Below are 26,508 nucleotides of genomic sequence, written 5' to 3' on the forward strand. Positions count from 1 at the left end.
CTCTTGAAATACATGAGCAATGTGTAGGTGGAATTACTGTGGGTTCCATTAAAGGGGAGTAACAATAACCCATAAAGAATGGTAGATTATTTTTTGCTTGCCAAACTGTACTTGTATGTTGATTTAGTCTTTCTTTGACTTAGTGACTACAGGAGGAATCTGATGCATTCCACATTTTGTCATTTACATCATGTTGTCAAGTACAGATTCTTGAAATCCTTGCTGTTACCATTTCTCAGGAAGGGGTAGGTGTGAAATATGTCTACCCCAAACCAAATTCCACGGTTATAGTCAGTGCTTGACTGGTCACCTAGGAAACTTTCAATAATGAATTCACTTGGCTTGGCAGGGCAGTCTGGTACAATCAGATTTTTCCAGTTCCCTCTGATTTGGAAATGCAATGCTTGAACAAAAAAATTAATCATAACTTAATCTGTTCCATAGAGAAAAATTATATCCTCTGTCCTCAGTTCTGTTTTAGTCATAGTCTAAGATATGTTCTGTGGTGACTTCTGTAGAATTTAGATTGCATGACCTTTAGGATAAATGATTTTGAAGGTACTGAACCATTATTGCTGTGTTTATGTCTGTCTGTGTGTCTGTGAATGCATTGCACTGGAATCCTCTCTGGAGGTCCTTCTGCCCTTCTGAAATGTACTCATGGGATTTTCTTCTGATTCTTGCCTACAAAAGACTGCTAGCACTTAAGTGAGGAAGAAGAGAAAAAGTTGAGTTGATTGAAGTATTTTGAGTATTGCCAGTTTCTTCTTTGCTGTGTATTGCATTGCAGGATTGTCAGTCTGGTTCAGTAGAACCAGCAGTTAAAATCTTCACTAGGACTGTTGAGGAAAAGGAGCCAAAGGAAAAAAAAAAAAGCTGTAGCAGAATGTGAGAGAAATGCACAAAATTGTGTGTGGTGGGGAGGGCAGGTAGAAGTGCTGTCTGTAGTTGAAGAACTTGGGCTGTGTCAGATACTGTAGGAGCCCTGCGCAGGGCACAGAAGAATGTTTTTTGTGGAATAGGTGCTGGGCATACGGCGCTGTCACTGCTTAAGGTTTACATCAGTTCAAGGAGTGACCAGGTGAGAGCAACATCATGAAATGGACCAAGAGTTTCAGAACACAGGGAAACCCTATCAAGGTCAGGAAAACCCATAAACTGACACTGGTAGAAAAAGCAGAGAAAGCATCATATATATTTATCTTATCCTTGCTGTTCATCATGTACGCTGTTACAGCTGCTGTTGAGGATGGACTAGGCAGAACACTGTCTGACTTGGTAGGAGTGTTCTTGGAAGCGACCTGTTGACTAGTGCTGAATCTAAGCCTTATTTCAGTGGAAAAATATCTGGCTCCTGAGGCTAGTCTCCATAGTTTGCCTGCTATGGCTATTTTAGACAGACTTGAATTTCATTTAGAACATGTGGTTTTTATGTTGCTCTGCAAACTACATCTGTGCTTCTACAGGTATTTTTACTTGACTTAGCAGAGGAATGCTTGAAGTACTCTGGTACTTGGCTGCAGAGCATCACATGATTAACTTGCGAGGTGCATTTCTTCTACAAAGTGGGAAGTGGATCATCATCTTGTGTGTTAATTTCACTAGTGTCAAATAAAACAAAAGGGCAAGCGGTGATTTATTTGAATACACTCAGGATGACATCTTGGTGTCTGTAGTTGTGGACGAGGCTGAAGGGTTAATAGCAATATTTTTCACAGCAACCACTTCTAGTACAGCTTACTGTGCTGGTGAAGATGAACCCAGAGGATGTTTTTTGGGAAAGTGAAATAACAGGCACAGTGTCTAGAATGCTTATTAGAGGCTATTAATTTTACTTCCTTGTAACGATTGATTTCATGAGCTCTGTTTAGAGGGTAGCTGTTGCTTGAACTCGGACCAGAGTGGGGAACTGCAATGTGCTCTGGGGTCCAGGCTGGTCTGATTAAATATTTGATGTTGGATTAGGGCTACTGTCTTTTTCATAGCTTTGAATTATGTACTTTGATTATGCAGCATATTGCATAAGGTGCTGAATTTTGTTCAGTAGTTTAATCGGGAAGCTGTTTAGTGGGAATTCATGGCCTCAGTTAAACTACGTCAAAAGTCCTGGTATGTGAAAAGGAAATCGGTTGCAGGGTCATTTGCCTGCATGCAGTGAGAGGGCAAAATTAGTGCTGCTGTAATTTAGAGAGGCTCTGAATAAAAAAACCCAACCTTACTCTTCTGGCTCTGCCCAAGGACTTAAAAGCTATTGGGGGACCGATTTCCATGGTTGTTCTTTTTTTGCCCTGTTTTCATGAAGAATATGAACTACTTGCTTTCAGGGGAGTTACTGAGGTTGGGTGAAGTTCTCTGGTACCATTCAGTCCTGTAATAAGAGTTCACAGGATTAGCTCAGACTGAAAAGTAGTAAGTTATTTTTGTTTTGAAAATTTCTTCCTGTCCAGTAGTCATACTGGCTTTGTTTTCGTGTCTTAAGCTAGTTGTTTACAGAGTAGATAGATTTCTTTGCTTCCTCTTCCTGAGGATAATTTTAAATACAGCACCCTTGTCCAGAGCAGTTCTTGTTTGATAATGGCTCACGCCTATAATATGACAGTGTATTTGCCTCCTCTGTTTGAATGAGATGCAGGCAACTCAAACCCTCCAATCCACTGCTGTTCAGTGCATTTTTTTTGTTATTAATACGTGTTTCTCTTTTTTTCTCCCTCAGATAAACTGCTAGTTTATACCGTAGCAACTAAAGAAACTGATGGCTTTCACCGTTTCATGCAAACTGCAAAGCACTTCAACTACACAGTCAAGGTATTGTATGATTTCATACCAAATATTCATACTATACAGCCTTTAAGACAGAAACAGTGCAATAGTAACTGAAGTTGCATTAGCTTCTTTGCGTACTGGGGCAAAGTAAAACAATGACAGAGCTTGGGGTTGAGTTGGACAATTGCACATGGTCCTGCTACTGTCCCTGTTGCTTACCTGCTGGTCCCCCTGTGAACGACCAAGGGAGGGTGCTTCTTCCATTGCCTTAGGAGCTGTTTTACAGATAAGTAGCTATTGTGATCAGGGTCCTCAGTCACTTACAGGTTCTGTCATGATTTATCATATAGCCTTGCTTTTCAGTGTGGCTAATGTTTTTTGCATGAATACTTCCGGAAGCTGCATTGCACTCAGAGGGCTTTGGATGTCTCCTTCCTTCTTTAACAAGGCTGGATCCCTGCTGCAGGAAAAGAGGGAGGGTTACATCTGTAAGTTTCACTGTGTTTCCCGAGAACCTGTAATTCTTCGAGAGGACAAAACGTTTCTCCCATACTTGCCAGACTCTTCTGCCTTGTTCCACGTCTCCATATGTCACGTACTGAGGCTGGCCTCCGTGTGACCTTGGGAAAAAGGGAGGGCAGTAACCTTCTTCTAAACTTTCCCCACAAATTGGTTCTGCAAGAGAAAATCCAGGAATTCAGATGATGTTATGAAATTTTTCTGCTTACTTACCACAGTGCCTACACTATAAATAGGAAATTATTTTGATCTCTGAAGTTTGACTTCTGCCACTGAACTTGAAAGACCGAGAGAACCTTTCCTAATGTGATAATGCTGTACTAAAGCACCCAAGAAGCCTGAGCTCTGGATACATCTGTTAGCTTTGCAGATTTGTCCAAAAGATAGTGCAATGTAGTTCTTCCAGGTTTTAGAAGTTCCAAAAATACTATGCTCAAAATGCACAAAAAGTGTAAGGTGGTTTTTTTTGTTTTTGAGATATAATTTGCTATAGCACTTGGCTAGGCAGGAATTTTATTCAGCTGATTTTAGCAGCCACCTATCCCTTCCGTGTACAAAAGTGTTCTGGAGGGATTTCAGAAAGTCTGCAGCTTGGAATTTGTATTAGTAATACCCCAGTCCACTAAGGTCTCCTACACTTCCTGTTCCTAAACTGACTATATATTGACTTTTAAAGGTCTCATTCAGAATGTTTTTCCTAATACAAATTTCGAAACAATAATTAGCTTTCTTCTTTTTTTCTTTTTTTTTTTTTTTTCTGAAGGAGACATTTGAATAAATGGTGGTAACAGGCAATTGCTCGATTCTTATTTGGTTAAGAAATGTCTCTCTCATGTTTTTGCAGTGATGTCATTGTGCTGAATGCTGCTTCAGACATGGAAAACTTACGATGCTGGAAATGCTGGCTTGCTATGCTTTAATGTGTTGCTTCTGCTTTAGCATCTGTTTTCAATAAGGGTCTGCTTTAAAAAGCCTCTTGGTTTTGAGTACTAGCAAAAAGCATTTTTTTTTTTTTTTTTCTTGTTCCAGGTACTTGGAAAAGGTGAAGAGTGGAAAGGTGGTGAGCTGCCTAGCTCTATTGGCGGAGGACAGAAAGTTCGACTGCTAAAGGAAGGCATAGAAAGCTATGCTGATCAAGAGGACTTGGTTATAATGTTTGTTGAATGGTGAGCAAACCTGGCTTGTTGCCTTTACATTTTAGTCTGGGTAGGCATGCAAAAGTGGCTGCTGTGACATGCTGAAAGTTGCATGCTGCTCTTCCCCCTCGCTGTTTATTTGAGAGGGTTTGCTTCCATTTTTCCCCATTCATAAAAATAGTAGATTGCTCCCAGAGCAATCTACTCTTTTTTACGGGATTACAGATGTAAGAGTTGTTCATAGTTCTACTGCCTCAAGGGGGTAAAAAAATGTTATTGGGAGCTAACAGGCTTTTAGGCAAGCGTTTGTCCTCTTGCTGTTCAGCTGTGGTGAGGGCAGGACGTGGCTGTGGGCTGGGAGTGTGGAATGGGGGGGGAGCAAAAGCAGCTCCAGAAATAAAGTGTACAGTAGGGACGAGAGTATGATCTTATTCCATGAAGTAACAGTGATATGGAGAAAGCTGGAAAATGGGCCCTGAGGAGAGCACTTAACAGAAGAACTTCTTTTACATGTTAGAGATACTGAAACAAGAGGCTCGGTGGCAGATATACCCCCGGTGCCTGTGCTGTCTGTGCAATGGAAGGATGGAGAGACAGCGGTGCTGTAGATGCCAGATCATAGCTCATAGCACAACTATGCTTGAACATCCTCACTGGAGGCCAGATAGGCTTCTGCATGTCACAGAGAACAGGGAGCTCAAACATGTTCAAATCTCACTTTTTCCATTGTTTCCTTCTGCTCTTTTTTCCCCTCCTCCTCTTCTTTTGCTCGTGTGACGAGAGCATGATCAGAGCAGCTAAGAATCTAGCTGACAGCGGCTGCCCAGCTCTTCCACACTAGCGTTAACCACAGTGGGGTCACAGCTCTAAAAGAATCCCTGCAAGGAAGGCACAGGACCAAGTTTCAACTTGGGGACATGAAGCCTGGATTGCAGACAGGCAGCCTTGGGGAGGTAGCCGAGTGAAAGCTTGGAGGGGTTCGTGCATGGGTTCACGCTGCTGTTACTGAGCCGTGATGGAAAGTCTGCTCCAGAATTTTCTTTCAGCTTTAACCTGCTTTTTAAAATGTACTTACTTTTTAAAATTTGACAGCTGAAAAATTTTTAGGGACCCTTTTGCAAGTTAGAAGTTTGGCAGGATTTGTCCAGCAGACATAATGAGAGAGAAAGTGGTCTGACAGTGGTATTTACTGGAAAGTTCATTTGTTGTTTTGTGTAAGGTGCTTGCGTAGGTGTTTAGGAAAGTTGGAGTAGCCTATTTAACTGGTAGCTAATGTAAAGATGCTACTCATTTTTCTGTTTTAATTTTACCTCTTATGATAAGATAGAGCTAGAAAGCCAATGTGTAAAGCATCTTAACCAATTTATGAACAACCTTTCTAAGGGAAACTTGTTACACCAAAAATTTTCTTTTTAGGCTTTATTGACAGTAAAAGTAACGTAGAGTTTGGAGGTACACGTTCAGTTTTTGAATTTTTTTCTTATTGACTTGATCGGTTTTGCATTTGGTAAGTGGAAAAAGTATCTGTAAGTAAATATATTACATGTTTGTTGATGATGTCCTGCTGATCATGCAATGGCTGAAACTTTTTAAGATTAATTTGGGAGATTTTGTTCTTTACTAAATGCTCAGATGAATCAAATGTTTCCCAAATGTTTACTACTTTTATTGAATTTCTTTGTTTTCAAATCTGTTATCCTGATGTGTCACTATTTTGTCCCTATATGGTAAAATATGCAAATTTGTTATCAGATTTGGGTATAGCTCAAATTCTTCTCTAACATAATTTATTCTCTAGAGGGGCAGGCTGTGTGCTGGCATGGATGAGAGAGTACAGAGGACCATGTGTGTTGAACTGCAGGTGTCATAATCTTTCTTGCCATGAAAAATCAGAGGATTTAAGGCCTCCCAAATTCTTGAGGTCCATAATCCCAAGTACATATTGATTTAAAGCTGGTAGAATTAGTTCCAAATAGGAGAAAAAAATAGTTTGCTGATTCTAGCATTATGTTTTAATTCTAATGAGCTTTTTCGTTTCCAGGAATCCTAGTTTGCGATTTAAATGTTGATCAATGTAGCAGTAAGTTTGGAAGAGACAAATATAGTGAACTTCCTTTCCTTTTCAAGTGTTTTTCATTATGTTCATTGTGAAGCATTTGGAATATTAATCTTGGGGGGGAAAGGAAATGTCTGGTTTACTTACTGTAACTAGGCAAACCATTTCTAGTGAACTGTTTACTTAAAAATAAAAACTTAGCTTCTTGCTTTTTTTTTAACAGTTATTTATATGGCTCACAATTCTGGAAATAGTTTGGACTTTTGTGGACAGCTTGTGTCTAGGTACAGATAGCAAAACACTTTGCCTGCAGATGGAACACTATTTAAATTAGGTTTGTTTTTGTGAGAGCTAACTACTGGTTTACTTTGGACCATCTCAGATTGAACTGGATAATGGCCAGTGTAGACTGGATAAAATGGTTGATGCTGTGACTGTTCATCCAGAACTCCCACAGCCAGCTATTTGTATTGTGGAAGACTTCTGAAGCCTCTCAGTTTGCTTCCCCCGCCCCCCATCCCCAGCCTTAAGATTTATTTATTTATTTTATTTTGTTTTCTTTGTAAACATCTGTCACAAAGCAAGGAATAATTACATTTTCTACACATCTCAAAATGGCTAAGGTGTGATCCTGATGGGGATGCAGTGTAAATGACAAAATGGCTGCGTGGCTGAATGGTCCAGTTAAGATGAAATACAGGACCTGAATTGCTGGTTACTCATAAGCCTCTCTTGTTTGTGTTTTGAGCTCTTAACCTGCAGCTCCAATAGTAACAAGTCCTTGTTGTTATAAAAGTTGTGGATGCAAAAATTGCATGTTCAATTCTTGAGGACCTGAGCCACTGTCGCTGTTTGCCTCTGTTGCTGGGAGCACTGGTTCCGTAGCCAGGATGCTTTACTGCTGCAAAAGAGGAGGAGGGATGGGTGGATTCCAGCCCCAAACATCTGCCATCTGAGAGCTTCAGGAAATGGGACTGGAGTTGTGGAAATTTTCTGGGTTCTTTCTTTTTTTTTTTTTCTTGCTTTCTACTTAACCAGAAGGATTTATGAAGAATAAATGAAAAGAGTATCTGAGTTTTTCCAGCTTGCCAAGGCAGCTTGCTTTTTCCTGGATATATCCACACTTCTTCCTTGTCAAATTTTGAAGCCCTGTTTAAAGTAACTCATGTACATCACCCATAATAACAGTATAAACTTCAAGGATAGTCCTGGGACCTGTTTTGTGATAGTCTTAATGGTGTAGACCTGAGGTGAATGCTTCCTGACAGTAGGAGTTGAGTGCTGGGTAGACTGAGCATTATCTGACAGAGCAAGTAAGAAAGGCAAATGATGGATTTATAGGTTTTAGCTTTACTCTAGAAGTTTTCCTATTGCCTGGAAAGAGAAGCAGGACCCTCGTAAAGCAGCTGATGGAGAGACTGGCAGCGAGGGGTGGAAAGCTGGTGGAGGTCCTGCCCGGGAGGAGGTATGATGGCAGTGTCACCTCTTGGCAAAACAGATGGCCATGAAAATTAGTGGAAAACGTAGGTCCGAGCTGGATTCATACTCCAGCATCATACCCGTTAGTGTGTAAAGTTTACAATAACTGGTAATGCAGTTTAGCAGCTCTGTACTGTGCTTTGTATTATAAACTGTGCTGTATTAAGTAGCATATCCCTTTCACAAGCAGAGCCTCTGGCTAGCCCAGCATGTTGCTTAACTTTGGCTTTATTTTCCAGAATGACAGTCCTTGGAAGCAATGTTCCAGGGGTGTTTGGTTCCTTCCCGCAGCTGTAAGTCATTGCAGCAGCAGCACTAACCTGATCAAAGAGGAGAAGCACAGCCTGCCATAAGCTATTAAGTTAAAGCCTCAGACAAATCTCTGTTTTTGTCTGTCTTCAACTTGTCTCCTGTTTCTTGCTTGTTCTTCAGGCTTATGCTGGCTTTGAATCGGGCTACACCAATTGAATGGAAAAGGGAGGAAAGTGTATTCCTGTATGTCTGGGCAGAAACAGGCAGGTTTTGCAAAACTGGGGAAGTTCCAAAATGTACAATCTTTTTTTTTTTTTTAATACATTCTTCTGCCGAAGTTACAGAATAACAAAACAGTGAGAGTTTTCGGAAACCCACTTGCTTTATATAGACTACATAACACTTCCTCTCCAGGGTTCATACTTTTCTCTGTGGTGGAAGTCTTCGCTTTTGCATTTGTAAGCCAGCTGTTGTTCAGTTTTCTTAGGCCAATTGCATGAGATCCCCTTTGAAGAATGTACATTTAAAATAATTTCAGAACTGTAATAAGAGTACCAGAATTCGGTAATGGTTGATCTGTTGGTGCTATTGCTGAGTAATACATTGCAATCCAAAAAGTTCTGTGTACTGCAGGTGACAGTTCTGCTGTCCTTCGTCTTAGCCCAGCTAAAAGACTTTGCAAGAACAAAATCTTGGTCAAGGTTAAACCTTTTGATTTTTGGTAGCTGTACCATTCCTTTGCGCTGTATCAGGCTGATGATTTTCAGTTACGAAGGTAAATGTATGGAATAAGAATATACCTACATTCAGAAGAAGAGGCTGTGAGGCTGAGATGCTGCCATTAAATCCAAATATTCTACTTCTTCAGCCAGAGACTAATCTATGACACGATTCCAATATTACTGTGTCATGGTTTCATGCAATGTGATATGAACCTTGAAGTGGTTTTCAGGTGGTTTGCATGTTAGTGCTTTTATATGTAGATCTCAAGTACAAACAAAGGAACCTTGCACTCTGGATAATCATTTATACATATTTTGATAATCATTTATACATATTTTGAGGTTTTGTTTTGTTTTTCACAGAGGCATTGATTTAGATATGGTTCAACAAGAAACCACTAGGCTTGTGATACTATATTCTTGCATGAACTTTGCCAAACCCGTGCATGTTTCTTTCCATTTTGGGATAGTGCTGACCTTTGCTGTTTTTAGAGATGAGCCCTCCACCCTTGGGTCTTTGTCCTCAGTAAGAGTTGGGAGACAAATCTGATGAACACATAAATGCAGGTGAAGTTTTTCATAAATAGATATTATGAAGCTTAGAGCCTCCTGAAGTCTTCAGCACATTAAAGAAGTTGAAGGAGAGACTTATATATTGTCAGGATGCAACACAGTTTAAGTTTATGGGCAACTAAACTTTATTGAGTTCTTCTCCTAGAAGGGTATAGGTTTTTTACATGATTGTAAAACATGATCCAGTGAGTAATTTTTCAGAATAAAAGGGCTGTCTGTATGATTTTTAAAATCCAGCCACTTTAAAGTCCAGCCACTTGTTGTCTTGATCACAAAAGCATTAAAAGTAAACAAATCTAATGGATTTCTTTTCTTTATTTTCAGCTATGATGTTATCTTCGCAGGGGGCCCTGAAGAACTGCTAAAGAAATTTCAGGAAACTAATCATAAAGTGGTGTTTGCAGCAGATGGACTAATTTGGCCAGATAAAAGGCTAGCTGACAAGTATCCTGTTGTCCGGAGTGGAAAACGATTCCTGAACTCAGGAGGCAAGTGAGATTCTTGAACACATTAAACTCTTGAACTTGAACATGACTCACTTCTGTTATCTGTTTTATGTATTTGTAGGTGGAACTGTTCGTGAAATCCCCAAGTGTAAAATCGAGGACTGTATTTGCTATCCTCTTCTTCCCCTCCCATCTTAAATAGCTCCTCTTTGTGCTCAAGAATACTTTTCATTCAAACTTACATAGTATTTGTTGGCAATAACTTGTAAAAAGCAGGTAAATAAGCTAGTAGCCTAGCAAGCATCTGTGCCTTGCAATGAAATGCTGTGCAGTGATGACCCAATGGCCATCTGTTGAATGTACTTAAGAAACAATCTACTGTGCAAGCCAAGTCAAAGCAGTACATGCTATTTATAGGCACAATTTAGGTGGGTCACAGAATTTCCTGACTTGGCTACCTTGTTCTTGGGGATTTCTGCATACAGTGTAGATGTGCTGGTAGCTCTGCCTGACCTGTCAGCATGGCTTAGGCAGTTCATTCCAAGAGAAGCCTGAGTTACTCCTGTTGATCTCAATGTGTTAATTCTGGAGACCTCGTTTAAACGCCAGCTTTGGTAGTAATTTTGCAGTTGATTAATACGTAGAATGACACTGATATTGTTTAACTGCTACAGAGCTCAATATGTAGCTTCTCCTAGTTACATGGTGCTGGGCAGCATGTAGATCTGGGAGTGTCCCCGTTCCTTTCCTTCCCTTCTTTACCCCACCTACCTGCCCTGTCTCTTTTTTTTTGTTTTGCCTTAAACATAACGCATATTGGGTTTGAGTTCAATTATCTTTGTAATTCTGGCAGTATTAGATTCAGGCTTCTCTGCCAGCAAGAAGTGATTGATGAAAATGAAACTTTTTCCCCAGATGGGCTTCTTGGGAACAGTGGTAGTCTAATCGCATGTTTTGGAGTTCCCAGGACCATTCTAAACAAATCTGTTTCCTATTTTTTCCCCTTAAGATAGCATTAGTATAAAAATAACCTTAATTTTGAACTCTTTAAAACAGAACTGGTACATATCACAGAAAGAAAACTGGATTTTGAGCCAAGTTGTATGAATTTCATACTTTTCCTTTGCTGGCACAAAACAGTCAGAGTGAAGTCCCTGACCAGTGGACAGCATTGGCAGAGTACTGCTTTTTATGGAAATAACTTATGTGTGTGTGATATTGCAGGATTTATTGGTTATGCTCCGTATATAAATCGTATTGTGCAGCAATGGAATCTGCAGGATAATGATGATGACCAGCTGTTTTACACCAAAATCTATGTTGACCCATTGGCAAGGGTAGGTAGTGACTGGCTTTCTCATTTCTTTTTGCTTGAAATAACATGCTGCTGCTCATAAAACATCAGGAGATAAAAATAAAAGGAATGCTGTCTCTTTATTCCTGAGTGCCATGTTGACGGTTGTGTTTGTTCTCTGGAGGTTCTTCCTGTTGGAGTGATGAACAGGCTTCCGAAGGGTCATGACTTGATATATTATTTCAGGCTGTCTGCAGATCCAGGCAGGTTGTGCTTCGTTGTTAGAAATAATAGCTCTGAGGTATATGATTGGACACATTCATCTCAATGAGGGTCCCATGTATTTGGCAGTTTGACGGCCAGAGAATGTGGCATTTTTCCAGGGTGTCACTGAACTACTTGCTGATCCAGTGTTTTATATTTTGGCTTGCCGCCATTTCAGATCCTGCCTGCAGCTGCCTCTCACTTTTCAGCTTTTTGTGCAGATACGTTCAATAAAGCTGTGTTGTAAATTTTTGGTGAAGACCTCCTGTGTCCTAGCTTAACAAAGTTCTCTGCTGAGTAGCAGCATTAAAGAATGATAGATGTCAGAGACATGGCCCTGATGCTGGAAAAAGAGGGCTAACGAAAGTTAACAATGTACTGATGCAAAAAGACTTTTAAAAGCTGATATTGCACAATTTTGAGGTTGATTTTTGAGTATTTGTATGTTTTAGGCAGTTTCTGAAATACATTTATGTTTTTCTATTAAGTTATGCCTGAAACATCAGGCATGTTTAGATACAGGTACAGAAATAGATTAGAGTAGAATATTTCAGTTGGAAGGGACCTATGAGCATGTAGTCCAACTGCCTGACCAACATGGGGCTGACCAAAAGTTAAAGAGTTATTAAGGGCATTGCCCAAGTGCTTCTTAAACACTTGGCATGCTTCGGGCATCGACCACCTCGCTAGGAAGCCTATTCCAGTGTTTGACCACCCTCTCAGTAAAAAAATATTTCCTAATGTCCAGTCTAAACCACCTCTGGCACAGCTTTGAGCCATTCCCACGCATCCTGTCACTGGATCCCAGGAAGAAGAGATCAGCACCTCTCCCTCCACATCCCCTCCTCAGGAAGCTGTGGAGAGCAATGAGGTTGCCCCTCAGCCTCCTTTGCTCTAAACTAGAGAAGCCCAAAGTCCTCAGCTGCTCCTCATTGGACATTCCTTCCAGCCCTTAATGTTTGAATTGATTTTATGCAAGTTAAGTCAGATGCTAGATATGCAGTTGAAAGAACAGGGTGTAGACATTAAAGCTGATTCTGCATCAAAGTCAGCAGTAAAAAAAAGTCAGAAGCTGTCTAAACAGATTGTCTTCTGGAAAAAAATGTGTACCTCTGCACAGTGCACTACTGCACTGTGATGCAAAATGCCTCCATGGTGCTTAGCTTGGGATAATGTACTATACATTAGCACTAATTTTTTGTATGGTAATACCTAACGCTGTAGAATATGTAACAATCTTGGAAGACTAAAACAGAGTATGTTATCTGTATAAGGGTATTTAAGTGTGTTCTAAAGGTTAAAACTTCAAAACAAGGTACTTAAATAAGAATTTAAGTAGGATCAATAATACAGTATTAGGAACACATTTTTTCTGTTCTAACGTGATACTTAGATTTGGTTTTTGAGACTGTGAAACACAGTATGTTTCGTTGCTAGGCCAAGACTTACTAATTTTTTTTAAAGATAAGACACAAATTTTCTTTAGCTTATACTGCCAAAACTGAAGTTTCCTTGGGGAGTTATGACCTTTATCGTTCAAGTTTAGATCAAGTCTTTGTGTATATAAAACTGATTGCTATACAGCTTCACAATGCAGGAATATGGAAAACTTTAGTGTAAAATTAGGAATTATATCTTAGTTGAATATGTAGATTAGTTTTGCCTGATTACTTGCTGCCACTGCAGTATAACTGTAACAGTATTGTAAAAACAATGGCTTTTAGAATGCCTCAACATCTTTGCTACTTTTATTTCAGGAACACATTAACATTACTTTGGACCACAAATGTACAATTTTCCAGACTCTAAATGGAGCTGTTGGTAAGTATATGATTTGCACGTTGTATGTTTTATTAACTGTTATTAATACTTTCTTTACTTAACCATGAATATCATTCCTTAAACATACACTTGTTTTAAAGAAATATTAGGATGAGTAAGCCTGATTACCACATTGGTTACAGGTCTCTTGGGTTTAATATAAATTGATTTCGCCCATTGATAAAATATTTGATTTAAAATAGAAAAAATAGTTTTCAATAAATAAAGTTAGCAGTAAATACAAAGTTAAGAACCAGTTTTCCATCTGCCTTTCACAAACTTACATACAGGAGTAAGACTGGTAATTAAAATTATATTTTAAATGTTCTTAAGCAAATGGCTATACGTAATGAAATGGAATATGGAATAATGTGGAATTTCCTTTATTTAATTGTCATGAAGTTAAATTGAAAAATGGCACCTGTGCAAACTTCCTTTTTTAACTTTAATCTCGAATTATGGAACAACATTTTATAATTACATCTGAAATAACTATGATTTCTCTATAAATAGCATTTGCACAAAATTAGTTTTGTTTTTAAAGAAGACTTTATTCAAATACTGCAGGCTGCTGATGACAAGCTCTTATCTGACCTTATTTAGCATAAAGAGCTTAGAATTCAAGATCCAGTTAAAACGAACAGAAGCTTCCAAATAAGTAACATTGACAATGACACTAACAGTAGGGTATATTGTATCAGCAAGAACGTAAAGGTCTGAAAATTTCCTTTTTTTTGGTAAACTGTTATTACTGTATGATCTTTGTTGATTTTCAGATGAAGTGCTTTTGAAATTTGAAGAAGGAAAAGTAAGAGCAAGAAATTCTGTCTACGACACATTACCGATCACCATTCATGGAAATGGCCCAACTAAAGTAAGGGTCAGGTATTTTTAACTTTTGTGCAGATGGCAGTTTTAATAGAGGCAAAAAAAATGGTGGGAGAGTCTGAAAGAGTCATAACACACCACCACTGCTCATTTCCAGTTAATGTTAATAAGAATTGCAAAGATAAACTATTCTAATGGCTCGCTCCATCGTGTTTTGCTGCTATCACTAACTTGATATTGCTGCTGAAACAACTCATTCTGCTCCTGAATTCATTGTTACATAGGATTCTAGAAGTGAGTAAGCTTATGTTAATTTGTTCGCTGTCACAACACAATTCTTGAAGCTAATGAAGAATGGCTATCTGGTAATTAAACAGTAATCAGAAAAATAGGTCTTCAGGGGGAGAAAAATCTAACCAAGAGTCACAGGCTGCAGTACAAAACAGTAACACATCTGATCCTGCCCCAGACCTTGGCGTGTATTTGTATACACATATATAAAAAACATAGATGCATGTCTGTGTGTTTGTATATGTATACACACGCAGAGCTGGCTTTTGTTGTTGCATCTTCAGTGTAATTGATCACTGCCTGCAGTGTACCTGTGGCTCATGAGCTTTTGGTTCATGGTAGATCACTGTCTGCCCCATGAAACAGCTGTTTTGGCAGCTTTTGTCCACGTGTAAGGATTCAATGGTCCAGAGGACCTGGCACAGTTTCTCTGGGAGAAATGGCTATGTTTTGGTCATATGGTAGTTGGATTTTTTTGTTACATGGCAAAGAAGCGTAAAGGTGTATAATTTCCAACAGCCTCTGTTAGCTCCTTACTGTAGCTACTTATTTCCAGAAAAATGCCTCCCAGGCGAATGAAATAAAACTTGAAACTCATTAATACCCCAACAACTGCTTCTTCTTAGTTTTTTGCACTGTATTTAATCTTTGGAATTAGTGAATGTAATGATGCCATTCTCTGGCTTATAACCACTCGGTAGTGGTGAAATATATGACCAATTCCTTCCATTTTCCTGCAGTTATTTTTGCCTCAGTTAAATCCTGAAGTTATCTATCATCACTGCCTTTGCTGGCACTTTGCCAATGAAAAGAAATGTGCTGTATTTTACAGTTGGGCAAGCAGTTTAGGTTGGAACTCTTTATAGTAATCTACAAGTTATGCTACATTAAACAAAACTCAATCTCTGCATGTAGTGATGTAGTTTAAAAACAAAGAGGAAACTCTTGCTTTATTCTTCACTTTGTCAATGTGATTAGGTTGTTCTGTTTTAAACATAGAGTAGAAGAGGACAATAAGATAATGGGATCGGAAATTTTTTTCACTACTTAGTAAATAAAATACCACGAAAGTAATTCCCATAACTAACTCCAAATAGTAAAAGTTTTTTGTTTATAAAAACCTTCTGGTTTGTATTTAATTTAATCTCTTCAGTTTGCAGATTAGTAAATAGTGTCAGTCATACATGCTTCTTTGAAATAGATACTAAATTATCTGACAACCTAACATGTAATTTTAAATTTTTTTTGCTCAAGTGCAGTGTCTTTTTTTGTGAAATGTTAATTTTTTTAGACTTTATTGTACATCTCTGAAACTGAGTTTGAGCAATTCTATTTATAATCTGTCTAGTATGATAATATGCATAAACAAAGACCCAAAATATGATAAAATGAAGATTGAGTATTGGCCTGGAGTGTGTTTTCTATGCAAAATTATATTCTATCTTTCCAGTTTTTGATGAGGGCATTAGAGCAGGAATAAATAGCAGCCCTCCCTCAGTCAGACTTTCCCTGGCATAAGAGACCCCTTGACCAGTGCAAGAGGCAGTAGGGAAGAATGAAGTTCTGCACAAGCTTCTCATGGAATCCAGAAGGACAGGGCAGCCTAGGCAGCCCATCAACAGGAAAAAGTACATATTTTGTTCAGTGCCAATTCAAAATGTGTTAGTAAGCTAGATGCTGCTTTAAAACGTATCTGACTGGCTGGCTTCTGAATCTTGGCATAAACTGTCAAAAATACATCATCTGAGCACCTGTCTCCTACGTTTGCTATGTGTTTTTCTTATGGTCACTCTTTGTGTTTTGTGTAAAGTGTTGATGATTCTCATATTTGGGAAGAGAATTAAACTATATTCATTTTTGACTTGAAATCAGGCCTAGCAGGTTTTGAGAGCTGAATGATCTATAGTCTGTGTCTTGGAAGTCATGCAAGCATTTAGCTGGTAGTTGTTATGCTTGCAACAAATTTTTGGTTTGACTGAAGCAATAAATGTAGGTGCTAGGAAAAAGATCATCTCTGGCTTGTAAATGAAAAGAAGAAGAAAAAGCTTTTACCAGCTATTTTTGCATGTTTGCGTTTGTGGTTTTTTAATCTTAAAAAAAAAAAAAAAGATAGTCAATTGTCTTTGGGTGTAAGAGATTCAATGAGTAAGCCTGAGTTCTTTAAAAGGTTCAAATCATCATTTGCATGCACATTTGACTAATCTGAATTGTTCATTTATTTACCAGATTCACTTGAATTATTTGGGAAACTATATCCCCAATGCTTGGACACGGGAGACTGGTTGCAGTATTTGTGATTTAGACTTACTAGACCTGTCAACGGTAATGGTAAGAATACTTTTCATAAGAACAAAACTCTTTTGAATGCATTTAATAGGTGTATAGTGATTTCTGAGGCAAAGCAGATTCAGTATGCAATATTTTGTTCTGTAGACACCTCAGGGTATTTTTTCTGGTACATGAAACTGTAAATGTGGAATTTTAATTTACTGGAAATATCAGTATTTTTAGAAATGTTTTTATGCATGCATTTTAATACAGGTTTTCCCAATATTACTGAAGATGATCCCATCCCCAAAAGCCTTCCAGATGTTTACCTCTGTTCACTGAGGGTGAATGAATCATTTTTGAATTGTGCAAGATTCAAGTGAATAATTAGAATTTTTGGGAGGTAGAAAAATTCTTTAGATATTTCAGATTTTTAACTGCAGACATACAAAAAACTGGAATATGCATCAGTTTAATAATTTCTGGTACAAATAGAGGTTAACAATTAATTGTAACATGGTTGCAGTTACTATTTTCTGAGTGATATAGAGAAATAGTTAAAACTGCTTCACCTTGTATATGCAAATGTGTATCTGTAGAATAAATCTGATGTAACAGATTGGATATCAGTATAGTCTTCAAAATTCTCGTAGGACAAACATACACGCACATGTGTGTGTATATGAAATATTTGGGAACTTATTTTGGCTCTTTGGTTCCAAGCATGACATCTTTAGTGTCTCTACAAATATTTCAGCTTCTACTCAGTATTTACTCTGCCTAAAGTTTATTAAGATCTACCATGTGGAAATGTAAGGCTTGTACTTAAAGGAACATTCTGATTATTCTTAACAGGCTGTCTCCAGCAGCTGTTTCATTTCTGTTCTGTACTGAAGATTTGAATGAGAACAGGTCTTAGAGGGTCATGTTGAGGATAGCATGAAAGAAGTAGCGGCTTATTATCTTTGTAATGAAAGGACAAAGTGAAAGAGTTTCTGGACAACAAGCAGCTTTTGGACTGGAATATAAATTTAAAAAACTATTGCTAGAATTGTAATAACTTTCAGATTCTTATTGTATCTTAGTGTAATTTTGCTTTGAAAATACAACATTTGAATGTTGTGCTGAAATAGTGTTTACCTTCTCAACATAAAGTTTACCTGAGGAAAAGAAGTTGTCTAAGTGTTTCCTAATGGTGTTGGCAACTAAAACATGGTTGGGGAACAGATAAATCTTAAATCTAGTAATTAGGAATAACTTGCAATGATTTACTGGATAGCTTCCTATAGTTTCTATAAATCTACTTGGAATGTGTCTTCCTTACTGTAATTCATTCTTTGGACTTCATAGCTCGCTCACTCTGCCAGCAGAAATAACGAGACTTTTCCTTGGCTTCAGTGTAAGTGTTTACTTCAGGCATTTCTGAGTAAAAACAATATTTCATTTTCTGAACGCACTTTCTGTCTGGCCTGGCCAGTTGCTGCTTAGCAAGAAATCTTCAGTGAAAAGAGTGATACAAGCTCTGTGCCTCTAATCATTCTTCCGATATTGTTTTATTTAACTTTCTACGTTGATGCACTCACACCTTCTGAAGGTTTTGCTTGTTCTTCTCATAAGCAAGTACAGAATCAGATTTGTTGATACTAGCTATATTTTGGGCTTTCAGTTCCTTTAGATGAATTCTGGAATGAATGAGTCCTTGACTCAATATGCTGAGGTGGTGTGGTTTCAACATTTTGGGCTGGGCTTACCTACAGACCTTGACTTTAGCAGTACAAAACAGATAAGCTCCAGCCTAGAACAAGGAGCTGAAATAATACTGCTTTCTATCATGGGCACAAGGATATCATTCCTTTTGTGATGAACATTGATGTGAAGTACATTGATGAACTCCCTGCTTTGAGGAGATGTGGTTTGCAGGAATTTCTATTCTTATTTTTTTAAACACTGCTTTTCTTTGTTCACACTCCTGAGATTTTAGTGTAGACATGGGAGTCGAGCAGTTCACACTTTGGAGTACTGAAAGAGTGTTAGTAATTCCTGATTGTCCCTATAACCTTTGCAGATCCAGCCTGTACCTCCTTCTCTTTGTCCTGGAGAATAACAGGAAAATGCCTTAGAATTAGAGAAATATGCAAAATAAATTATTGCCTATTAATGGTAGGACGCATACATGTCCAACTTAGCAAGCCTGATGGAACACGCTGCTTTCCCTGTCGCTCGCAATCAGCAGTACCAGTTACCATGACACCAGCCTCAATGGAGTGGTTGCCAGAGAATATCACCATTGCTTTTTTCAAGAATACATCAGTGTGCTTGTCTTCATCGGCTGTTGTGAAGTTATTGGGATGTCTGCATGAGTATGTGTTAGGTTTGCAGATGAAGTTGTGAATAGGAGGTAGTCAGGGTAAACATCAGTGCCTCATGTTTCCGATCTGGTGCACTTGCCAGTATGTTTCTGGATTTCCGATGTAGACAGTGACACTGTGAAATACCAGCACACTGGTATTTGATTTGGTTGGTTTATCCAGACACATTTCAAGTGGGTGTTGGCTTCCTTAAGGAAAGCCAGCTTGCAGCCTTCTGTACTCATGTAAGGTTTTTCTCTGAGCCTTGTAGTGGGTTAGATGTTTATACTAACTGTCTGTTTTAGAGGTGGAAAAAATGTTTGTTTAATCAGTGCTTTTCTTTATGTAGGCGTCTGAGGCCTTTGAAGGTTAAATTTCTTTGGTAATAATATATTTTAGGAATACACAAAAGTGCTGTCTAGGTTTTGGTTTAGTGGTCATGATCTCTATATCAAGCACATACAAACAAGGAATTAATCCCACTGTTCAAAAGATGTGAATTCACATTAAAATAAGGTGGATAAAACTTCAGTATCCTTGGATGCAAGGGGAGAAGCTCTAGTTAGTTCATCAAAGGTCTTGATAAAATGAGTGAGTGGGGAAATAATGCAGAGCCCACTTAGAGTGGTTGGGGGAAATAGTGCATACAAGTGTGTGGAAGGGTGTTACAGTCTTTGGCTTAAAGTACAGATGAGTGTAAAATATTTTGTGGTATTAATTCTTTAACTACTTTTAAAAACTGGTCTTCCCTATATTTTCTTGTAAATGTACCATGTATGTGTGTGGTACTTTCAAAAAATGCGTTTGCCATGCAGTTTTAGGTGTGTTTCCTTAAATACTTTTTTTCTGTTTAAATTTATTTTGTTAAAGCAAGAATTTTAAAAAACACAATACATTCTTTTCTACTTCCAGTTTCTGTTATTGGAATTCAAAAGCTTTTCTAGCAATATTAAATCCATTATCTTTGCTTGTTTAGTGAAGTCAATAAACAGGGGGAATAGCACTTTTGAACTAGTTGGTTTTATTGTCTGAAAGCTGTGTGGCCTGAGTTACTACAACATGACATTAGTTGTTTTTTAGTGTAACTAATCTTAGAAAGGAGGCAAGTCTTATTGGTTGTGTCAAAATATCATTTTTTTTAGGAATATCCAAGAGTAAAAATTGGTGTTTTCATTGAACAACCCACTCCTTTCCTACCCAAATTTTTAGACAGACTGTTGACTCTGGACTACCCAAAGGAGGCACTCAGTATCTTCATTCACAATAACGTAAGTATGATGTTACTATTGTGCAAAGCTTCAATTTTGGAAATTATGGTATGAATGAAAGTGTGTGAAGGACTATATGGATTTAATATATGTACATAGTTAAACTGCATAGGAAGAAATAATCTTTCAGAATTTAGCATGCAGAAATGGAAAAAATACACAAATGAAATTGTGGCAGCGCTTACTGAAGTCTGTTTAAACAAACTGCTTAGGTTCTTTCTCTTTTAATAATGGAAAAGATTGTATTTTAAAGTATATGCTTCTGGGGGAAGTAATGATTGACATAAAACAATAGAGTAGAATAAGAATAGGATAGTTCCAGTTGGAAGGGACCTACAACGACCATCAAGGCTAACTGCCTGACCACTTCAGGACTGACCAAAAGTTATAGCAGTTGACATTGGATTTGCTTTTCATCTGATTGATACCCCAGTGCATTTATGTTTCTCTTGGTGCTCCAGGTATATTTTGAATGGCAGTACAGATAAGTTGCTTTTTAAAATATTTTTAATGCTTTTTGCTAATTACCTAATGATCTGGTGTTGCTGATGCTTGACCAGTGATTTCAGTATTGATATTTTCATGAGTGGAGTCTTTTGGAAAAAACTGGGCTGGAAGAGAAATGGGAGGAAAATACAATTCTGTCCTTTTTCACTTGGCATGCTTTACTGTTGATATCATAGCACAGAAAGCCTGAGTAATAGAAGTAAAGCTTATCTTTAAAGTCTTCAGTGTGCTCTTGTAAGTGGATGTTAATGTGATGAATGTGATATGTACATAGGGATTGTAGGCTATGGTAGGTTTCTTTGCTTCAGCCAGAAGTCATATGGTATTTGAAATCAATATGAAAGACTGCATAGCTCTTTTATCATAAAGGGGAAAACTCTACCCAATATTTTAGTTGTTCTAATGTCAGCCATAATAAGTAAAAGCTACAAATGAGGGCATGGGGTTGGAAGCATGGCGTGCAGCTGAGATTTCTTAAATTAGAGGTAGGGTAATCAGAAATTATAGAAATAGTCACTGTGACTACATTTTAAAGAAATGAAGACTGTGACTGTCCACATGGGTAGAGGTGGCAGCTCCCTCTCTAAAGCCATTCTGGAGTGGCATAAAAACCTGTGTACCAGTGAGGTTGTAGGATGGATTTTGAGGATTGTAAAATAAATATCCTGAAAAAATATCAAGTCTGTGAATCTTGCATCATTGGTCTGGAGATACAGCTTTGATTTATATTGCTGATGTGTTGGATTCTTTTGCTAAAATTTTGGACAGAAGAGCTTCATCTTAATGACAGATATGCTGGAGTATCTTCAAATACTGTTTGCCATCTGTTTGTTTAGGATAGAATACAATGTGTTCCTGGACACTATGTTTATGATTTGACAGCAACTTGTACTTTTCATTGACTATAAACAATGTTAACATAATTACAGGAGGTTTACCATGAAAAGCACATCAAGAAATTCTGGGAAAAAGCCAAGAACATTATCAGAAATACAAAAATTGTTGGACCTGAAGAAAATCTGAGTCAAGCAGAAGCCCGGAACATGGGAATGTAAATTCTAATTTATAAATCTATTACAATGATGCATATGCTAATGTTTTTTTCATCTTTTATTTATATTATTTTGGACCTTATGCACTAACAACTTCACATCTTAAAAGTGGGAGCTTTTTTGGTAGAACAAGATCTAGATATAAGATACGAACTGTTGAGTATTTTATGGTGTCTGTCTAATATAAAAAGCTGTTGGTCATTGTGAAAACATCTTTGTGGTTTGCACTGCTTTGATAGTCTGTCATCTTGTCTTCTAAAGAAGGCGTAGGCAATAGTAGACTACAAAGAAATAAAAGGTGTCAGATTATTTCTTACATTATAGTTATCTCAAACATAGCTATATATTAAAACATGAAGAGCATAAACTGTAAAGTTTAGATATATCTTAAAAAGAATGGTATTGAAATAAAATTGATGGTCCAATACAACAAGCTTTTTATTGATGTTTGTGCAGAAAATTATATGTAGCAGTAATTTTTTAAAAAAAGATGGAAACAGGTGTCAATGTAAATAGAAATTCTAATTGCAGTGTACCTTCTAAAAATGTATTTAGTTTTATTTTTTATCCAAAACTTTTTCAAAGTAACTTAACACAGAGTGATTTCACAGAATAGAAGTACCTCTTGCATTGGATATGCATTTAACAATTGCACTTTTGTTATCCTAATTCCTCTTCCCTTTTTTTTTTTTTTTTGAAATGACATTACATTTAAGTAAAAATATGGTTAAAGCTTGACCTGGAAATACAGGTGAAAGAATTCTGTTTCTTCCTATGGTTCAAAGAGACAGGAATATCCTTTAGAAGTGCTCTAGCGGAAGTTTCTGCTTTCAGGGGGAAAAAAGGCAACTGTAAAGGCAACTGACTATCTTATCCTTGGTCTTGCTTTTTTTTTTTTTTTTTCCCTTCCATTCTTTCCAGGGAATCCAGCTCTTTAGCTTTTGAACCTGGCACTTACCAGGCCTCAATCTCAACTCTGGAATATGTATCCCATGCTAGACTTGCCTGTCAAGGGATCTTTTCAGTGGCTCCAGCACTAGCTACTACCAGAGTTACTCGTGGCTCTCCCAGTATGTCCATCAGCGAGATTATGGAGTTTTACAGACCAGGATCCCAACAAAACCTCACTGTGGCCCTTGAGCAGGTTTCATTCTTACACTCTTATTTCTCCCAAATCTTCCATGGGTGTCAGAGAATTAATTTCAAAAAGCCCTTTTCTTTTATATTCAGAGGTTAAGAACATAGCATAGGCTGTTCATGGCATCAACTGAAAAATGAAGGTTTAGTCCCGAGTCTCCGTGGTGTTCTTGGAAATTTGTTTGAATGGGGTTTTGTTGTGCTGAAGCCACTGGGAAACTGGTATTTGGCTGAGGTCCAAGCCTCTCCCATAGCCTTTCTAGGAAACATTGCACATGTGCAGCAGTAGTGTAAGCAGCCGTTCAGATGGTTTATAAATAATTCTTTCTTTTTTTCCAGTAGTTTCTAAAGCAAATGTACTATGTTTGCAAACTTTGTGAAGTAATGTGTATTACATGTAACTGAGTTGGAATTTCTGGAGTTGCCTTTTCCTCTTTGTTGTTGTATGGACACCATAAGGCAGAATCTTTAGTGGGAACTTTGATGTGAACAATGTAGACTTAATTTGATGGCTCCTTTCAATTTGACTGAAGCAGAGTCAGTTCATTTGCTGCTTCCTTTGCACTCCTGGTCTGCTTCGCTGCCCTTGTGAACATTACCAACTTCTCTGGAACAACTGCATTTCACTTTTTCTCAAAGAAATCAAGCTCAAAAGCACGGGATGTTCATGGCAAAGACAGATACTATAAAAAATTATTTGCTTTCAACCCTTCAGCTGGCTTCCAACATAATAACCTTATTTATTTCTCACTCATACTGCAATGGGAATAACTTAAAAAGAGTGATTCTTCAAACCTGTTTAATGGCTTGATTTACAGAGATTGATATATTCAGTCTTCTAATTAATTTTCTCCTCCTTCTATCTGCATTATTGACTTACAGTTTTGTTCCATCTGCCTCAAACACTTGCTTTCTCCCTTTTTCCATTTAGTACTTATTTCCGTTTTAGTATCTCTCTGTTAATTTCCAGTAGATTTAGAGTTAATTTAGTCTCCTCGCACATTTCACACAAAAAGTCTATTTATCTGAAGCAGCAAAACAGGCTTCTATTAATAATATTCAGTGCCTAGTGATAGAATTAAAAAAAAAGAAAAGAGTGAACTTCAGCATTGAAGGTCTGGTTTGTTTTCAGCAGAATACTTTTGAATATATAATGTGGTTGGGTCAGTTTTCTCCTTACCTCTTTTTCCCCCGTCTTTGGCTCAGTAAAAAGTGGTGATAAATCATGGTGCAGTTCTTAGTAAATGAGACTCTCTTGTATCAACATAAATGTGAGAAAATAACAATTTTTTCACCTATAGCCATGCATGTCTGCTTTTCTCATTCATATAATAATGAATAATTGAAACATTTACTTTCTTGCTGCTTCTTGACATGAAAAAGCCCTGTCCTGCACTTGTGAAAGTTGGATAGGTGTTGGAGAGGGCCAAAAATTATGCAGTCAGCAAAGACTTGTTACAATTCAACAATATTGACAAACAGGAGTGCACAGCTTTCCTTATTGTGGGCTGAAACAGAATTAAAAGGAAGGGAAATAAAGTAGAATAGAGAAGGAAAGTTTAACTGCATGTTGTCTGAATATTTTTCTCTGCACATACATCCCTTAAAACACTTTTTTTTTTTTTTTTTTAAGCCTTTGTCTGCAAGGAATATATTAGAGTTCTTACAGTTAGTTCTTTTTTCTTTAAGAAAAAATTCATTTCTGGGTTTGCCTTGTTTGGAGAGGAGATTTCAGCCAGCTGTTACAGGATTGTTATGACAGAAAAAGTAGAATAACAGTATGGAATGTGTTCAAGCAATAACAGAAAGTGGGGAAATACAGGAATTTATTCACTTCTCTGAGGTTTTATTTATAAAAAGTTTCTATTCTGGTATCCTTTTTGCCCCAAGTAATTATGGACTCCAGGGTTTCTTTTTTGGGGGTTGGTTTTTTTTCTTCCCTCAAAAATGTTAGTAATAGAACTAGCTAGGATTTTTCCTGAACTTTTTTAAAAATGTGATTTATCTCAACTTTTAGTGGAAATGTGGACACTTTAATTAAAAAGTTTACATTGAAAGCTTCCAAAAGTTTCAGGAAGAATAGTAGAAAGATCAGTATCGGTTATAGAGTTCGTTGCCCTCACTGTTGAATTTTGAGTTGAATTTGGGGTCTCCTACGTGCTTCTTGAAAGCAAGTAGATACTAAGTCTCTCTCCAAGCTCCCATTGGTATGGGAACTGATGACGTGGACACGAGAGGACTCCCTTTCAGTCCTGCGAGTAGGACAAGTATCTGTGGTTAAGGGAAGAGCAGGGATTAAATCTGTGTCTCCCAGATGTCAGGTGATTTCTGTTGGAGAGACTTTGATTTTCTGGAGCTGCTTCTTAGTTTTGGGTTTCAGCCTCAGATGGAGGAGGAACATTTTGAACTTTTTTTTTTTTTTGCATGTTGCAGCAGAAAAACAACTTTCCCACCCATATCTGATTTCAGTAGATTCTAGGTGTGATAACTGTGGTAATGATACTTAAGCCTGGTATGCAAAAATGTAATCCTAAATGGCAGGCAGTGTCACCCAGCCTTTCAGTGAGCGTTGCAGACTTGTATCTGGGGCACCTTTTACCTCACGGGTCTGTCAAATTGTCGAAGTGCTCTCCCTTCAGGCTCACAAATACAATTCTTTGGAATTGTATTTCCAAACTGTGAGAGGTATAAAAATGATGTATTGATTAATTGCAAATTCAATCTATGTCTAAAAAAAAAATGTGACTCAATGTTAAAGAAATTGAGTAAACTATATGTCTTACCATTATAAACAACTAGCCACTTGGAATATCTCAGTGGAAAGTTTGATGAGGAGAAGAGCAGTGACACTTTCCCTTTTCAGATGAGGTCACTGTTCCAGATGGGCTTGCAGTTTGTAAGCAAAGTTAAACATTGCTCTGGTTACAAAATACTGCAAGCTGATCTGCTGAGCTTCACTTCACACTTCCAACAAAAAATCTTGGCCTTCTACTAAATTTTTATTAATCGTTACACTGAAATGGCTTTAAGTTATGTACAAGAATATAGCTTTCTTTTCAATATTTGGTCTTAGTTTATAAGCATGTGGAGCGTCAAGCAAGTAGATTAAAGGTTTTAGCCATTGAATTTAGATTAGGAAGTGTATTACTATACACATGAGTATTGCCAGAAAGCACTTTCCACTTGTTCCTTTCTGTGACCTTGATATACATAATAAATAGTTTCACATATAATCTGGGATTTCTACATCTGGAGAGGTTAACATACACTGTAAGAAGGTAATACTTCAAAGCATGGAATATCCAGGATTACTCTTATTTCCTTGGGAAAGGTACTTGGCAACATTGAAAGCCTAAAGAGAAGATGCATGAATTTCTTAAGAGTAGGCTTGCTTTGTTAATTTTGACAGAAACTTTTACAACTCTTTTTCTGTATACCTGAAACTGGAAGTGTTTTGTGGAGATTTTTGTTCGTGACTTTAAAG

The 26,508-nt window shown here is 37.6% G+C and overlaps 1 protein-coding gene across 1 annotated transcript in view; it reads left to right on the top strand.

Moving 5' to 3' along the window:
- Window positions 1-530: 530 nt before the first annotated feature.
- Window positions 531-26,508, top strand: part of PLOD2 (procollagen-lysine,2-oxoglutarate 5-dioxygenase 2) — a 37,618-nt gene continuing 11,640 nt past the window's right edge. Inside the window, exons 1-10 of the mRNA XM_074153592.1 lie at window positions 531-558; window positions 2,714-2,805; window positions 4,312-4,448; window positions 9,825-9,988; window positions 11,171-11,283; window positions 13,262-13,325; window positions 14,102-14,199; window positions 16,671-16,772; window positions 20,203-20,328; window positions 21,765-21,886. Coding sequence (XP_074009693.1) covers window positions 531-558; window positions 2,714-2,805; window positions 4,312-4,448; window positions 9,825-9,988; window positions 11,171-11,283; window positions 13,262-13,325; window positions 14,102-14,199; window positions 16,671-16,772; window positions 20,203-20,328; window positions 21,765-21,886 — 1,046 coding nt within the window. The remainder of the gene's footprint in view (window positions 559-2,713; window positions 2,806-4,311; window positions 4,449-9,824; window positions 9,989-11,170; window positions 11,284-13,261; window positions 13,326-14,101; window positions 14,200-16,670; window positions 16,773-20,202; window positions 20,329-21,764; window positions 21,887-26,508) is intronic.

The sequence above is a fragment of the Numenius arquata genome, chromosome 9 (assembly GCF_964106895.1).
Source record: "Numenius arquata chromosome 9, bNumArq3.hap1.1, whole genome shotgun sequence".
Lineage (NCBI taxonomy): Eukaryota > Metazoa > Chordata > Aves > Charadriiformes > Scolopacidae > Numenius > Numenius arquata.